This window comes from Sus scrofa, chromosome 9 (genome assembly GCF_054392235.1).
Source record: "Sus scrofa isolate SSC_HxYL_T2T_F1_AM1 chromosome 9, Sscrofa_HxYL_maternal_Yorkshire_Landrace_v2.0, whole genome shotgun sequence".
Lineage (NCBI taxonomy): Eukaryota > Metazoa > Chordata > Mammalia > Artiodactyla > Suidae > Sus > Sus scrofa.
In genome coordinates, this window is record NC_139391.1 from 69130393 (window position 1) to 69145926 (window position 15534).

At 46.7% G+C, this 15534-nt stretch overlaps 1 protein-coding gene across 7 annotated transcripts; it reads left to right on the forward strand.

Moving 5' to 3' along the window:
• Nucleotides 1–1019: 1019 nt before the first annotated feature.
• LAX1 (lymphocyte transmembrane adaptor 1) lies at nucleotides 1020–13512 on the forward strand. Of its 7 annotated transcripts, none has more exons than XM_021063202.2 (6): nucleotides 1020–1202; nucleotides 1724–1964; nucleotides 5432–5541; nucleotides 6449–6559; nucleotides 7213–7298; nucleotides 10748–13512. In XM_021063202.2, exons 2-6 carry the CDS (start codon nucleotides 1876–1878, stop codon nucleotides 11489–11491), a joined length of 1140 nt encoding a protein of 379 aa, XP_020918861.1. In that variant the 5' UTR covers nucleotides 1020–1202; nucleotides 1724–1875; the 3' UTR covers nucleotides 11492–13512. The 7 variants fall into 7 exon arrangements, with proteins under 7 accessions (XP_020918861.1, XP_084832971.1, XP_020918860.1 ...); XM_084976845.1 differs by having other exon boundaries at nucleotides 1769–1964; XM_021063201.2 differs by having other exon boundaries at nucleotides 1773–1964.
• Nucleotides 13513–15534: the final 2022 nt, after the last annotated feature.

The following is a 15534-nucleotide window of genomic DNA, read 5'->3' on the forward strand; positions in this document are numbered from 1 at the left end:
ATGAAAGAGAGTGTCAGGAAATTGGTAAAAGGAAGAGGGGGAGGAAGCTAGAAAAAAGCTTTGAACAATCTTCAAAGTTTGGAGCACTTTGTGTAGACATAGGGTGGGGGCGGTAAATTTTCCAGCTTCTGAGACAGGTGCACAACCACCATCCTGGGATGGATCTTCTCTGAAAGAGCTCTGTGAGCAAGATGGCAGCAGCTACGGGCACGAGGGAGGCCCCCAAGGGCCCTGCTACCCCCATAGGAGCTCCATTGTGGCTCAGCAGTAACAAACCCGACTAATATCCACGAGGATGCTGGTTCAATCTCTGGCCCTGCTCAGTGGGTTAAGGATCCGGCATTGCTCTGAGCTGTGTAGGTCACAGAGGCAGCTTGTATCATGCATTGCTATGGCTGTAGCGTAGGCAGGCAGCTGTAGCTCTGATTAGACCCCTATGCCAGGGGTGCACCCCTAAAAAGACAAAGAAAGGAAGGAAGAAGGAGAGAGAGAGAGAGAAAGAAAGAAAAAGGAAAGGAAAAGAAAGGGAAGGGAAGGGAAGGGAAGGGAAGGGAAGGGAAGGAAAGGAAAGGAAAGGAAAGGAAAGGAAAGGAAAGGAAAAGAAGCAGACCAGCTCGGTCAAAATCACCTGGGGCGTGTTTATGAAAACCACCCATCCCCCTCTGCACCCTCTACCCATGAATCAGCAGCAGGTGCCAGGGATCTGCGTTTGTTTCTAAAAAACACCTCCCAGTGCTCCTTAGACCTGCTTAAAGCACACAATGCAAATCTGGAGGCTTATAAAGCGCATAAATTCTCAGCAACCCCAGGTGAACAAATCGCAAACCCCACCACCTTGCCCCATCTTGAATCATGCTCCCCACAGACCACAGCCACCGGGAAGATGGGGCAGGCAAGTTTGCTTCTATCTTATTAAGAGCTGAGCAGCATTTCCTGGGCCCCAGGCTTCATTAGCACGTTGGTGGTGTTGCTTCCTGTAGCTGACTCTCTGTTTCCATTCTGGCAAACTGTTTGTTCTCTTCTCTTTGCTTTGGGGGTTGGGGGAAGATGAGCTTCTCACGGAACCTCTCTCCAGCTTCTCTTTCCCCCGCGGCACCCCTCATGCTCTGACGAGGCAGGGAACCCGGCTTCTCCCTGAGCAGCTGTGCTGGGGAGTCCACACCCGGATGAGCTCTCCCCTCTGGCATCGAAGACACATCCAGGTAGAACCAAACCTGTTTTGTATTTTGGGTCAGCTCAGCCTGACATTTCAGGAACAGACTCATGGTAAGGAGTTTGTTGGGGGAGAGAAAGTTCTAGATTGGAAGCTTTAGAAAGGAAGAAATAAAAACTAGTAGACTTTTTCTTGTGAGGGACTTTGATGAAGAAAATTTTAAGAAGAAATTTTGAGAGTAAAAAGTTGTACATTAGGGAGTGGGGTTTGTTTTGTTTTATTTTGTTGTGTCTTTTTAGGGCCGCAACCCCAGCATATGAGCCTCCCAGGCTAGGGGTCAAATCGGAGGTGTAGCTGCCAGCCTGCACCACAGCCACAGCAACACAGCATCTGAGCCGCATCTGCAAATTACACCACAGCTCACGTCAACACCGGATCCTCAAACGCACTGAGCGAGGCCAGGGATCTAACCCACATCCTCATGGATACTAGTTGGGTTTGTTTCCACTGAGCCGCAATGGAAACTCCTGCCATGCTTATCTACTAAAAATAAGTGGTTATACCACACAGGTATGTATGGAAAACACAAACCAATTCTGCCTTTTGTCCTGGGAGTCAGCAATTAAGGAAGAGCCAGGAAACGGGCAGACAGGCTGGCGAGCTAATGATGGTTGAGAGAAGGCTTGGAAGGAGAAGCTGAAGCCAGAGAGGGTCCGGGGATAATGGGCATGACCACGCCGGCCATCTCAGAGGTCAGAGGGAGGACCTCACAGCCCAGCACTCTACAGGGAACCCTCAGCACCCTGGACAGGTGAGTGGCCACGGTGGTGAGTGCTCCCCTCCGCTGATGTAGACAGAATGCCCTGCTTTACCCCAGCAGCGTGGCCAGCCTCACAACCAGGCTCGGGTCCCCAGAGACCACTTAATTCTAGGCTCAGCGGAGTTTGCTCAAAACCGCGGGGAGGAAAGGAATGGGCATTGAGGAGAAAAAGGCGTTGTTGGGGGAGAGGAACTGCGATAAGGCGGCGCTTCCTTAGAGCTGGCAGCCCTGGTTGAATTTCTCATGCTCAGAGGCCCGATGGCTGTCCTCTGTCTTCCTGCCCCAGGTCCCACCCATCACTCCTCAGAGAAACAAAAACAAAAACTAGTTCCCACCACGATGGACACAAAAGGCCCACTTTTTCCACAGATGTGTCTCTCGGTTCTAACATCTTGCTGTGACAGATGAAGCTATCTACAGAAAAAAAAACAAACTCATGGACACAGAGAACAGGCTTGGGGTTGCCAAGAGGGAGGAGGAGGGAGTGGGGTGGACTGCCAGCTTGGGGTGAGTAGATACAAAGTATTGCATTTGGAGTGGATACGCAATGAGATCCTGCTGTACAGCACAGGGAACTATATCCGATCACGTGTAGTAGAAGGTGACAGAGGGTAATATGAGAAAAAAAAAAATGTTTTTATACATATGACTGGGTCACTTTGCTGGACAGCAGACATTGACAGAACATTGTAAATCAACTATAACAAGATTTTTAAATAAAGAAAAACTTGCCATGAATAAACATGTAATCATAGGTATGCTAAAGATAGGTCTTTAGGACCTAGAATCTCACAGAACTCATTGTAGATATAAATTTTTATTGCCAAAGGCTTCCACACCGTATTAGCAAAAATAAAAAGTCCATCAGCTGCTGAAACTTTCACACTGGGAGGTATACATTTCTGCACTATGATAAGAGTACAATTTCTGTGCTATGATGAGAATACAGCAATAATATGTAATAATGTGATTTTAAATCACTGTCGTTTGGGGAGGTAATGTTATGACCCATGACAAACAAATACCCGTCACTGGCAGGTGGACAGGGGCACTGATGGGGAATGAATTCATAAAGTGTCAGAACCCTGCAGCGCCCCCCCCAGCTGTATTTTGTTATTCATTAATTTTTTTGCTAATTCATTCCTTCATTCAGTTAACAAATACTCATCAGGCCCCTACTGGCACTGCTCCAGGCACCAGATGAATAGGACAGACAAGTCCATGACCTCCTAGAGCTTACAGTCAAGTGGAAGAGTCAGATAGGAACAAAGGAACCCATGCACGGATCACATAATGTCAGCCAGCCATAAGTGCTATGAAGAAAAACCAAAGCAGACACAAGGGACTGAGAGTAGTAGGGTGTGGCCAGGGAGGATCAGTCTGAGGAGATGGCATTTCAGAAGAGACCTGAATGAAATGAGGGACTGAGCCATGGGAGAGGGAGTGGCAGGTCTGAGAGAGGACCGTGCTCTGCCAGGAAGAGCACGGAGGCCTGACCTTCGGGATCAGAGGGAAAGTGATAGGAAACAAGGCCAAAGGCAGCCAGAGGCCAGAACAGAAGATGCCATGATGTCCTCCTTGGGTAGGGACCATGGATGCCATCCCAAGTGTGACAGGCAATCATGGAAGTTTGCAAACAGAGGAGGAGCTCAATCTGGTTTACCATTTAGAGGCTCATGCTGGCTTGTGTGTGAAGATAGTTTGGGGCCAAGAATGAAAGCAGGGAGACCCATTAGGAAGAGTCTTGCAAAGGACCATGTGGAACTGGCCGTGGCTTAGACCTGGTTGGTGGCAGTGGAGGTACAAGAGGTGATTGGTTTGGGAGAGATGCCCAAGGTTGAGCAGATGGAATCTGCTGGTTAACTGGAAGTGGGGTGTGAAAGAAAGAAAACATTCAAGGATGGCTCCAAGGCTTTTGGTGGAGTCAGTAGATGATGGGAAATACCAGAGGTGTGGGTTTATGCAGGGAGAACAGGAGTTCTGTTTTAGGCATAATTGATTTGAGATGTCTATTAGACGACCTCGTGGAAATGTCCAGTAAAAAGTTGGGTAAACAAGCCTAGAACTCAGGGAGTTCCCGTTGTAGCTCAGTGGAAAGGAATCCAACTAGTATCCATGAGGATGCAGGTTCAATCCCTGGCCTCACTCAGTGGGTTAAGGATCTGGCATTGCCATGAGCTGTGGTGGAGGTCATGGCACGACTAGAATCCCATGTTGCTGTGACTGTGGCATAGGCTGGCAGCTGCAGCTCCTATTCAACCCCTTGCCTGGGAACTTCCATATGCCACAACGGTGGCCCTAAAAAGCAAAAAAATAAAATAAAAAAGAAAGAAAAGAAAAAAAGTCTAGAACTAGGGAGGACAAAATCCTTCCCTAATGGATGATCTGACTTTTAGAATTGGGGGCAGCAAGTCTGCTAGTGATTCCTTTATAACCTCAGTTGGCTGCTTCCTGTGGGCAAAGCAGAGCAGTAACTACGGCCCTGCCTAGGAATTGCAAGTAGCCCAGAACTTCCTGGATGCATTCACATTGGTTAATTACACAGAACAGCAGAGTGTTGCTCAGAGACCAGCTCCACAAGTTGGTGCTGTGGGGGTTATTCAAGCGCAGGCAACGTGGGAGTTCCCTTCATGGCTCAGTGATTAACGAACCCTGCTAGGAACCATGAGGATGAGGGTTTGCTCCCTGGCCTTGATCAGTGGGTTAAGGATCCGGCATTGCTGTGAGCTGTGGTATAGGTAGCAGATGCAGCTTGGATCCTGAATTGCTGTGGTTGTGGCTATGGCTGTGGCTATGGCTGTGTCTGTGGCCAGCAGCTGTAGCTCCAATTAGACCCCTAGCCTGAGAACTTCCACATGCCTTGGGTGCAGCCCTAAAAAGCAAAAAAAGAAAAGAAAAGAAAGAAGAAGTTCAGGCAATCTGGACTGTTGTCCCAGAGCCACTCCCTGATTGTAAGCTGGGTCATCTTCTCTGAGCAAGACAGGAAGCCCAGGAGCAGAGGCCAAGGGGAAGTGGGAGCAGAAGGACTTGACTTTACAAGTCTGGAAGACAGTGTGAAGCCCTGGAAAGAGTCGTTGGGCCCAAACAGACCTAGACTCACAGTCCATCTTTGTCCCTTCTTATCTATGTGATCTTTGACATGTTACTCTCTATTTTCTGAGTCTAATTCTCAGATTCCTTGGCCGCAACAAGAGATGAGGTTGTTGTAAAGATGAACTAAGGTTCAAACCACTGGCATCCAGCAGGGCTTCACATGGGATAGGTCCCTTCTTCCACATCCTATTTTTTTCTCTCCATGAGGAGATGAGCCTCTTTCCCACCACACAGCCCACCCCACCTTAGCTTTCCTTTACCAGGCCCCCACTCCAACTCCTGGGGCCCTACCTCGTGAAGGACGCATCTTCTCCAGCCTCCCCTTCCCCCTGCGGCTGGGCCATGGCACTTGGTTTTCCTTGCAGAGCTAAAGACCAGAACAGCAGCATCTTTTCTGGGTTTGCGGGACTCCTCTCCATCCTCCTCGTTGTTGCAGTGTTTTGTGTCCTGTGGAACTGGAATAAATGGAAGAAACGTGAGTTCCTTGTTTGTTCAAAGTTGTGACACACGAGGGAGTTCCTGTCATGGCTCGGCGGTAACAAATCCGACTAGTATCCGTGAGGATAGGGGCACGATCCCTGGCCTTGCTCAGTGGGTTAAGGATCTGTGAGCTGTGGTGTAGACTGCAGATGCCGCTTGGATCTGGTGTTGCTATGGCTGTGGTATAGGCAGGCAGCTACAGCTCCGATTTGACCCCTAGCGCCTGGGAACTTCCATATACCACACCTGCAGCCCTAAAATAAATAAATAAAGTTGTGACACACTAGGATTAATAATTTAGACTGGGGGAGTTCCCGCGGTGATGCAACAGGATCGGCAGTGTCTCTGCAGTGCCAGGATACAGGTTCAATTCCCAGCCCGGCACAGTGGTTTTAATGATCTGGTGTCACAGCAGCTTTGGCGTAGGTTGCAACTGCAGCTTGGATCTGATCCTTCACCCGGGAACTCCCTATGCCATTGGCCAGCCAAAAAAGAGAGAAAACAAAAACAAAAACAAAAAAAACCCTAGCCTGGCATTTAAAGCCCAATTTATCCCCAGAGATAAACTGTTACACTGGGGAGCCCGCTGTCCTTTCCTGACCCATGAGTCACTGCCTCGCTCAGGATCCTAAGCGATGACTCTGAAAGGCTCAGTGCTGAGTGGAGTTGGTTTCGAAAGTCTTTGCCCTGGTACCCCTGTGCTCCTGTTTCTTCTTCCTGCTTTTGGCCACCACATCCCCTGTTCGTCTAGCTCAAAGGGAATTGGTCAAGTCTGAAAATGCATTTTGTATGATACCTGGTGAGGGAGGGGAATATTTGGGGGGGAATCTCATCCCCAAGAGTCCCCCTATTCTGTGCAGCAGGACCCTGCCATGACCCCTGTGTCTCCCACTGCCTTGCAGGGCAAGTTCCTTACCTCCAGGTTACCGTCATGCCCTTGCTGACTCTGCCTCGACCCAGACAGCGAGCCAAAAACATTTATGACCTCTTGCCTCGAAGACAAGAAGAGCGGGGTAGGTTTTTTTCCTTCTAATCCAAGGAAATTCTGCCCCCGAAAGGGTGTACCTCTCCCTACCCAGAAGCCACTTTCTCTAAACCTGAAGATCTTCCTGCCCTTCGGGGAGCATGGCAGAAAATGGGGCAGATAGGCTGCAAGACACAACTCCAGTGGGAGCTGGAGAGCTTTAAGGGGAGAGGAGGGGGTCATCTGGGTTGGGTTTTTGTTTTCTTATTTGCAGTTTCTTTGAGAAATAATTGATACCTATCCCCTTATACATTTATGGAGTACAACACGATGGTTTGATTTACATATATTGCAGTTTGGATTTTTCTTGATGTCCATTAGCTGGCTATGTCCAGGGATGGGAAAGACATAGGCAGGGAACATGGTCTCCAACCTCACAGACAAGGAGGGTTCACCCCGGAGCCTCCTTCCCAGCGTCCTCAACTCCTTGGCGGGTGTCCTTTTGTCCTCAGCCACCTGAGGAGGGTTTCCAGGTCTCCAAGCCCATCATCCCTGTAGCTCTGACCCTCTAACGTCAGAACACCGAGCCCCAAATAACAGACAACATAGAAACCTGCTTCTCCCAGAAGGCAGGCATCTCTCAGGCTGAAGCCCTCAGAGGACTGGCTGACTCGGTTCAGGGTTTGTTCTCTGTCCTTTCAGGAAGACATCCTTCAAGGAGTATCCGTGTTTTCAGTACCGAGAGCCTCCTCTCCAGAACTTCTGACAGCCCTCCCTCTGATCATATGGTAAGAGTCAAGGGAAATGACAACCCCCTTGGGAGCAATGACATGTCTCTGGCAGAAGAGCCGAAGTGCAAGAATTCTTGGTCTTGGCTCTTGTTTCACCACAAACAGCATGTCCTTTTGGCATTCCGCCTGAGGCCCTATTAATAAACTGGGAAGACTAGCCTTAGGACCTGCCTATCACCCAAGGCAAAAACTTTAGAAAGATGGGAGTGGAGGTCCTCTTGCAGGGCAGCGGAACTGAATCCGACTAGAAATCTTGAGGTTGTGGGTTTGATCCCTGGCCTCCCTCAGTGGGTTAATGCCCCGGTGTTGCCATGAGTCACGGTGTAGATTGCAGATGCGGCTCAGATCCTGCATTGCTGTGGCTGTGGTGCAGGCAGGCAGCTGTGGCACCAATTTGACCCCTAGCCTGGGAACTTTCATATGCTGTGGGTGGGGCCCTGAAAAAGCAAAAAATAAATAATTTTTTTAAAAAGACAAAATTTATTTAAAAAAAAAAAGAAAAAGATGAGAGCAAGCGCTTAGGATTTTAAGAAAGGTATCAGGGCACAGATATTCAAAGACATAATGTTAGTAATGAAATGGATGGTTTTAACAAAGACTTGATAGGAGTTCCCGTCATGGCACAGTGGTTAAGGAATCCGACTGGGAACCATGAGTTTGCGGGTTCGATCCCTGGCCTTGCTCAGTGGGTTAAGGATCTGGTGTTGCCGTGAGCTGTGGCATAGGCCATCGGCTACAGCTCCAGTTAGACCCCTAGTCTGGGAACCTCCATATGCCACGGGAAGCAGCCCTGGAAAAGGCAAAAAAGACAAAAAAAAAAAAAAAAAATTCCAACAGTGCTGTTGGTGCTTAAAACACCTTAAAGCCTTGCTTTGGGAATTATTTTTGGGGCCTATGTCAAATTGTTTCAATTCCCCTCTGCAGCAAAAACACTCATCAATCATTCAGCACTGTAGCTGGTACAGAAAGTGTTTGATCACGTGAGCCACGTGCTTTGAGGTTACAAGGGGAGTATAACAATTAACAACCATGTGGAGCTCCTGATGTACCTCAGTGGGTTAAGAACCCAACTAGTGGAGTTCCCGTCATGGCACAGCGGAAAACGAATCCGACTAGGAAGCATGAGGTTGTGGGTTCAATCCCTGGCCTCGCTCAGTGGGTTAAGGATCTGGTGTTGCTGTGTGCTGTGGTATAGGTTGCAGGTGTGGCTCGGATCTGGCATTGCGTGGCTGTGGTGTAGGCCAGCAGCAACAGCTCCGATTCGACCCCTAACCTGGAACCTCCATGTGCTGCGGGTGCGGCCCTAAAAAGCAAAAAAAAACAAAACCCCAACTAGTGTCTGTTAACATGCAGGTTGGATCCCTGGTCTCCCTCAGTAGGTTAAGGATCTGGTGTTGCCACAAAGTGTGACATAGGTGGCAAACGCGGCTCAGATCCTATGTGTTGCTGTGGCTGTGGCACAGGCCTCAGATGCAGTTCAGATTTGACCTCTAGCTGGGAACCTCCATATGCCACAGGTTCGGACCTAATAATAATAGTAATAATAATAGTAACAACAACAACAGTTAACAACAATGTGACCCCGTTCGTCTTATAATCTGGCTCAGAAGGCAGCTCCCAGGGAGGAGTCACACAACTGTGTGAAGCAAAGACCCCAGGGACAGTGGAGGGGGAGTTTTTTGTGCTCATTTCTATAAATAAGTTCTCATCTGCTTGTTCAAAGAACCAGTTCTTTTGGTTTTATGGCCATCCTCAGGCAAGTACAGCCATGCTGCTGATGATGATGATGGGTATTACCCAGACTTTCTTTTTATTTTTTATTTTTATTTTTTTCTTTTTAGGGCTGTACCTGCAGCACATGGAAGTTCCCGGGCTAGGGGTCGAATCAGAGCTGCAGCTGCTGGCCTAAGCCACAGCCACAGCAATGCCTGATCCGAGCCAGGTCTGCAACCTACACCACAGCTCACAGCAATGCCAGATCCTTAGCCAAGTAAATGGGGCTAAGGATCACACCTGGTGGATACTAGTCAGGTTCATAACCCACTGAGCCACAACAGGAAGTCCTAGCCAGCCTTTCTTTACTCAGAGGCTTAGTTTCGATTTCCATGAGGCCACCTCCACATTGCCATCTTTGCTTCCTCCTCCCCTGGCCTGTGCCATCCTTGGGTTCTACTCTTGCCTCTAACACTTCCTGGGGCAGCAACCCTAAGCTGTTGATAAAAGGAAGGGCAGAGGAAACTCCAGGGCTAAAGCTAGTTCCAGGACTCAAGTGGGTCTAGACTTTAGATCCTAAACTGAGTTTAGCCCACAAACATGTTTGGCTTGCCCTCTGTAGTGTTTGAAGGACGCTTTGAACCAGTTGTCAACATTTACAAATCTAAAAGATTTCAGGAGTTCCCTGGTGGCCTAGCATTTAAAGATTCAGCATTGTTACTACTATGGATCATTGTCAACTCAGGTTCATCCCTGGACCAGGAACTTCTGCAGCCAAAAAAACCAAAACCAAACCCAAACAAACAAAAAAACTAAAAGATTTCAGGTTAAAGTCCAGAGGTCCAGCTTTTCTTGAAAAATCAGAATTTCTGAAAACATCAGACCAGTATCCCTAATGGCCATTACAAGCTAAGTTGGTGTGTTAGCCGCACCTTCACTAAGAAACGCTTTTTTTTTTTTTTTTTTTTTTTTTGGTCTTTTTAGGGCTGTACCCTCAGCATTTGGAGGATCCCAGGCTAGGGATCTAATCGGAGCTGTAACCACTGGCCACAGCCACAGCCACAGCAACACCAGATCCGAGACGTGTCTGTAACCTACACCACAGCTTATGGCAACTCCGGACGCTTAACCCACTGAGTGAGACCAGGGATCGAACTTGTGTCCTCATTAATGCTAGTCAGATTTGTTTCCGCTGAGCCACAACAGGAACTCCATAAGCATTTTTTAGTGTTTTCTTTGTGCCAGGAGCTTTTCTAAACACGTTACAAGCAGCAATCCATTTATTCCTCAAAACTTATGATGTAGATATTATTATGATCACTATAAATTAGGAAACTAAGCATAGTGAGATGAGCATGGATCTGCACCTTCGGTCTGAGGCTAAGCCTCTACCTTTAGCCACTATGCCACTGCTGTCAATGTACTCTGGGGAGCCAGGCTCTCTCCAGTTCATAACACTGCCCTCCACTCCCCAGTTAATCCCCACAGTGTGGCCAAAAGCCAGTTGCAATTTGCTGTCACATTTACACTGGTGCTTTGCTTAAATTCAGCCCACATCACTCATACCGACCTAGCATCTGAAGCCTTGTGGTTTGAGACCCTGGATTTAGAGCTCTTGTCTAAAGTGAAGAACTGGGTGAAGGAACTGTTAGATACAGCACAACTGCTGGGAAGATGAAAGGCTTTGGCCATATCCCTACCTCTATCATGTCCCTGGCTTTCTCTTCTTACAGCCCTCCGGAGCAGGCGATGCCCTCCAATTGCACAGAACCCACACTCTTGCCATGGGGTACGCAGTGGGCATCTATGACAATGCCGTTGGTTCCCAGATGTGTGGGAACCTTGCACCCTCAGCACACTACGTCAATGTCAGAGCTTCCAGAGACTGCTCGAGCACTTCTTCAGAGGATTCAAGAGACTACGTCAATGTCCCCACCGCAAAAGAGATTGCTGAGAGTTTAGCTTCTACCAACAGCCCTCCTGGGAACCTCTTTGGCCCCCCAAGTGCTGAGGAGCTGGAGTTTACAGAAGAAAGAGATGAGGGCTGTGGGAATGCCAGTGACTGTACCAGTTTGGGGGCTCCAGGAACTGAGAGCGGTGATCCACTCAGCGATGGGGAAAGGTCTTCTCAGACCTCAAATGACTACGTCAACATGGCAGGGTTGGATCTTGAGGCCACCCAAGGAAAGCAGCCCTGCGGGGCTTTTCGGGGCTGCAGAGATTATGAAAATGTACCACCAGAACCCAATGAGAACCAGCAGCAAGAGGAGGAAGAAGTGATAGCCTCAAACTCAGACCATGAAGAGGGCATGACAGATGGTTCGGGAACGCACGTCCCACCTGTCATGCAGTCTGGGAGTCTCCTGGCTTTAAAGGATTGTGTGGCCTCTCAGTCATCTGCACAGAGTGAGAACAGTGAGATGAAACATGGAGAAGAGATGTCAAATGAGGACTCTCATGACTACGAGAATGTGTGAGCTGCCAACGTGGGCAGCAGGGACTCTGAGCAAGGGCCCGACACGCAGCTCCTTCCAGATGAATTAGGACCCAGTCACCCAGTTGGGAAGCCACCATGGTCTATCCTCCTGGATCCACAGCCACTACAGGGTCTAGTGAAGACCTCTGACCACCCTTGTACTTCATCGGGTCCATTCGATTAGGTTAAAAGGAGGCTGAAATGAGTAGAGCGCTAAGAGGAGGACCTCACAGCAGCAGAAGTTTGAGAAAGCCAGAAAGGAATCCTTCTCAGGCAGGGCGATGTTATCTCTCATACCAGCTTAATGTTTGCAGAAACTGCCTTTCAGGACTGTTAGGAAGGAGTTCACGTCATAGCTCAGTGGTTAACGAATCCAACTAGGAACCATGAGGTTGCCGGTTTGATCCCTGGCCTTGCTCAGTGGGTTAGGGATCTGGCATGGCCGTGAGCTGTGGTATAGGTGGTAGATGTGGCTCGGATCCTGCGTTACTGTGGCTCTGGCGTAGGCCTGCGGCTGCAGCTCCAATTAAACCCCTAGACTGGGAACCTCCATATGCTGGGGGAGCGGACCAAGAAATGGCAAAAAGAAAACAAAAACAAAAAACAAACAAAAAAAAGGACTGTTAGGAGGTTAAAAATGGGACAGTGCCTTAGTGCACCAAAGGACCATGGAGTAGTCTAAATCAGTAGCTTCACTGATATCAGCAGGCTGCAAAGCAGGAATACAGATTATTTTGAAATCTAGGCCGAGGCCAAAAAGAATGAAGTTGGAGTGAGGTAGGAAGCACAGTTTCCTCTTTAAAATGAATGTGGACAACCACATGCTGAAGAAAATGCAGAATAGGAACTCTCACTCATTGCAGAAGGGATTGCAAGGCATAATATTCACCCTGGAAAACTGGCAGTTTCTTATAAACATACACTTAATATATGACCCATTTATTACACTATTAGGTATTTATTCAAATGAATGGAAAACCTGTGTTCACACAAAAAACCATACATGACTGTTTATGGCAGCTTTATTCATAATTACCAAAACCTAGAAATAACCTAGATGTCCTTCAACAGGTGACAGGATAAACAAGCTGTCCTATATTCATACTCAACAGTAAAAGGGAGGAAAGTATTGGTTCACTTACCAACATGGACAAATATTAAATGCATTTTGCTAACTGAAAGATGCTAGTCTTAAAAATCTACATATCGAGAAGTCCCCTGGTAGCCTAGTGGTAAGGACTTGGCATTGTCATTGCAGTGGCTCAGATTTCATCCCTGGCCTGGGAACTCCCACATGCCATGGGTGTGGTAAAAACAAAACAAAAACCTACCCTATATATTGCATATTACCATTTATATGACACTCTGGAAAAGGCAATTAACTATAGGGTAGAAAACAGATCACTGGTTGGCAGGTTTGGGGAAAGCAGGGGGGTTTACAAAAATGGAGCTGACAAGGGAATTTTTAGGATAATGGAGCTATGCTGTATGATACTATGGTGACAGATACCTGACTGTATGCATTTGTCAAAATACACCTACACAAAAACTGTATAGCACAAAAACTGACTTTCGTATGCAAATTTTTTTTTTTGCTTTTTGGTCTTTTTAGGGCCACACCTGCAGCATATGGAGGTTCCCAAGCTAGGGGTCAAATCGGAGCTGTAGCTGCTGGCCTACACCACAGCCACAGCAACCCCAGATCCAAGCCGCATCTGCAACCTACACCACAGCTCAAGGCAACACCCGATCCTTAACGCACGAGTGAGGCCAGGAATCAAACTTGTGTCCTCATGGATATTAGCTGCATTTTCACTGAGTCCCGATGGGAACTCCTGTATGCAAATTTTTAAAAATTCACTCACAATAAAATATAGATTGTAAAAAATGAATCTAACTATTTTACAAGTGTATGACATAATCTTACTGAAGGGAGTGGGGGGGAAATAACCTGTGCTAATTATCTTTGGAAAACAGTGTTTTTACTTAAAACTGTAAATAAAGACACAAAGAACTGAACAAGAAGGCTTCAGTCTAGTTGGTAAATTTGTATCTAATAGTATAGTTTAGTAATTCTGGAACTACTTTAAATGTATACTCCAGTTGAACAAATAAATAAATGTATTATAGGTAAGGAGAGACAGGTTTCCTACTATCAGAGAAAGAAGTCACCAATAAGCAAGTAGGAAAGGAAATAGAGGTATGTAGACAGAGGCTAGTATATATATGTATTTCCTAGCTCTGTCCACTGGACAGTCTAGAAGCAATGATGGCTCCAGTAGTAAGGAACATACTTAGTTGTCAGATCTTGGTTTAGAAGTATCACTGTTCAGGAAAAGGAATCAGGGCCCCTTGGAGAAATGTCTGGTTCTAGAGCTGAGGCAGGAAAAATACAGGATGAGCTTGATCATTTTTCACAAAAGGAAAGAAAAGAAAGGAAAAAAAAAAGGGCAGGGGGGACAGAGAAGAAAAGAGAGGGCATATCAAAAGGAGTCAATTGAGAGAGCTCCCAAAGGCAAAGCGAGAATAATTTGAGCAATACAAATAATTATTATATGGATTTATAATCCAAAGAATAAAATAAATATCCCTAAGTCCGTACTATAATTTAAGCCTCAGGCAAGTCCTGATGAATGCTAAAATTAGCAGTAGCACTTCAAGAAGAAATAAGATGATTTCATAGCCTCAAAGACACTCAGCCCAAAATTTATTCGCTGCTGTGACTTTTTTTTTTTTTTTCTTTTCATTTTTGGCTGCTCTTGCGGCATATGGAGCTCCTATGCTGGATCCCTTCCCTAACCTACTGCACCTCACGGGGGATCGAACCCACGTCCCAGTACTCCTAAAACACTGCCAATTCTATTGAGCCACAGCTGGAGCTACACTACTGTGACATTTTTCACACATGTTGACACATTATTTGATACTTCCCTTGGAACTTAATTCCCCTCACCTAGGAGTTCCTATTGTGGCACAGTGGAAATAATCCAACTAGGAACATGAGGTTTCGGGTTTGATCCCTCGTCTTGCTCAGTGGGTTAAGGATCTGGCGTTGCCGTGAGCTGTGATGTAGGTCGTAGATGCAGCTCAGAATCTGCTTTGCTGTAGCTGTCTTGTAGGCTGGCAGCTGTAGCTCTGATTGGACCCCTAGACTGGGAATCTCCATATGCGTGGCTGTGGCCCTAAAAAGCAAAAATATATATATATATATATATATATATATATATATATATATAATTCCCTCACTTTTAGTGTGGGCTGGATTTAGTGACTCTTTTCTAATGAAAAGAACATGGAAGACTTCCCGTTGCTGCTCAGCAGTAACGATCCCAACTGGTTTCCATGAGGACGCAGGTTGGATCCCTGGCCCCGCTCAATGGGTTCCCATGATCCTGCGTTGCTGTGAGCTGTGGTGTAGGTCGCAGACACGGCTGGGATCTAGTGTTGCTTTGGCTGTGGCTGTGGCGGAGGCAAGCAGCTACAGTTCTGATTTGACCCCTAGCCTGAGAACCTCGGCCCTAAAAAAAGACCAAAAAATATGTATATTGAGTATAACTCCCTGTGCTATATAGTAAGTAGGTCCTTGAGGGTTATCCCATATTTTAGTTAATAGTATCAATATTAATTTCTTGGTTTTTTTAAATGTACCGTGGTTTTATAGTTAATACTGGGGGAAGCTGGGTGAAAGGTATACAGGAACTCACTGTACTAACTTTGCAACTCTTCTGTAAGTTATTTCAAAACAAAAAATAATTTTAAAGCATGGACAAATCTGGGAGTGAAGACATCTAGGCTCATGCCACTTAAATAAATGTGCTTTTTTTCCTTTTTCTGCAAAATGGACTTAATATAGAGCACATGGTACTGTAATTGTTCTGTATATTTGTTTTCTGCACTGTTCTGTTAACATATGTACTCAGTCTCTCCTTTCAATCTGTAATCAGTTTGCCTGTTGGAAAATATAATTAAATCCTTTGTATTCACTCTAGTTTTTTTTTTTTTTTCCTTGTTTTAGGGCCATGCTCATGGCATGTAGAGGTTCCC

Bases quoted from the DNA above. Each gene is read 5' to 3' on its own strand.
- LAX1 (XM_021063202.2), top strand. From the start codon at position 1,876: ATGGGCATGACCACGCCGGCCATCTCAGAGGTCAGAGGGAGGACCTCA. The intron at 5,542-6,448 runs GTGAGTTCCTTG...ACTGCCTTGCAG, and splicing joins CTGGAATAAATGGAAGAAAC to GGCAAGTTCCTTACCTCCAG. The intron at 6,560-7,212 runs GTAGGTTTTTTT...CTGTCCTTTCAG, and splicing joins TCGAAGACAAGAAGAGCGGG to GAAGACATCCTTCAAGGAGT.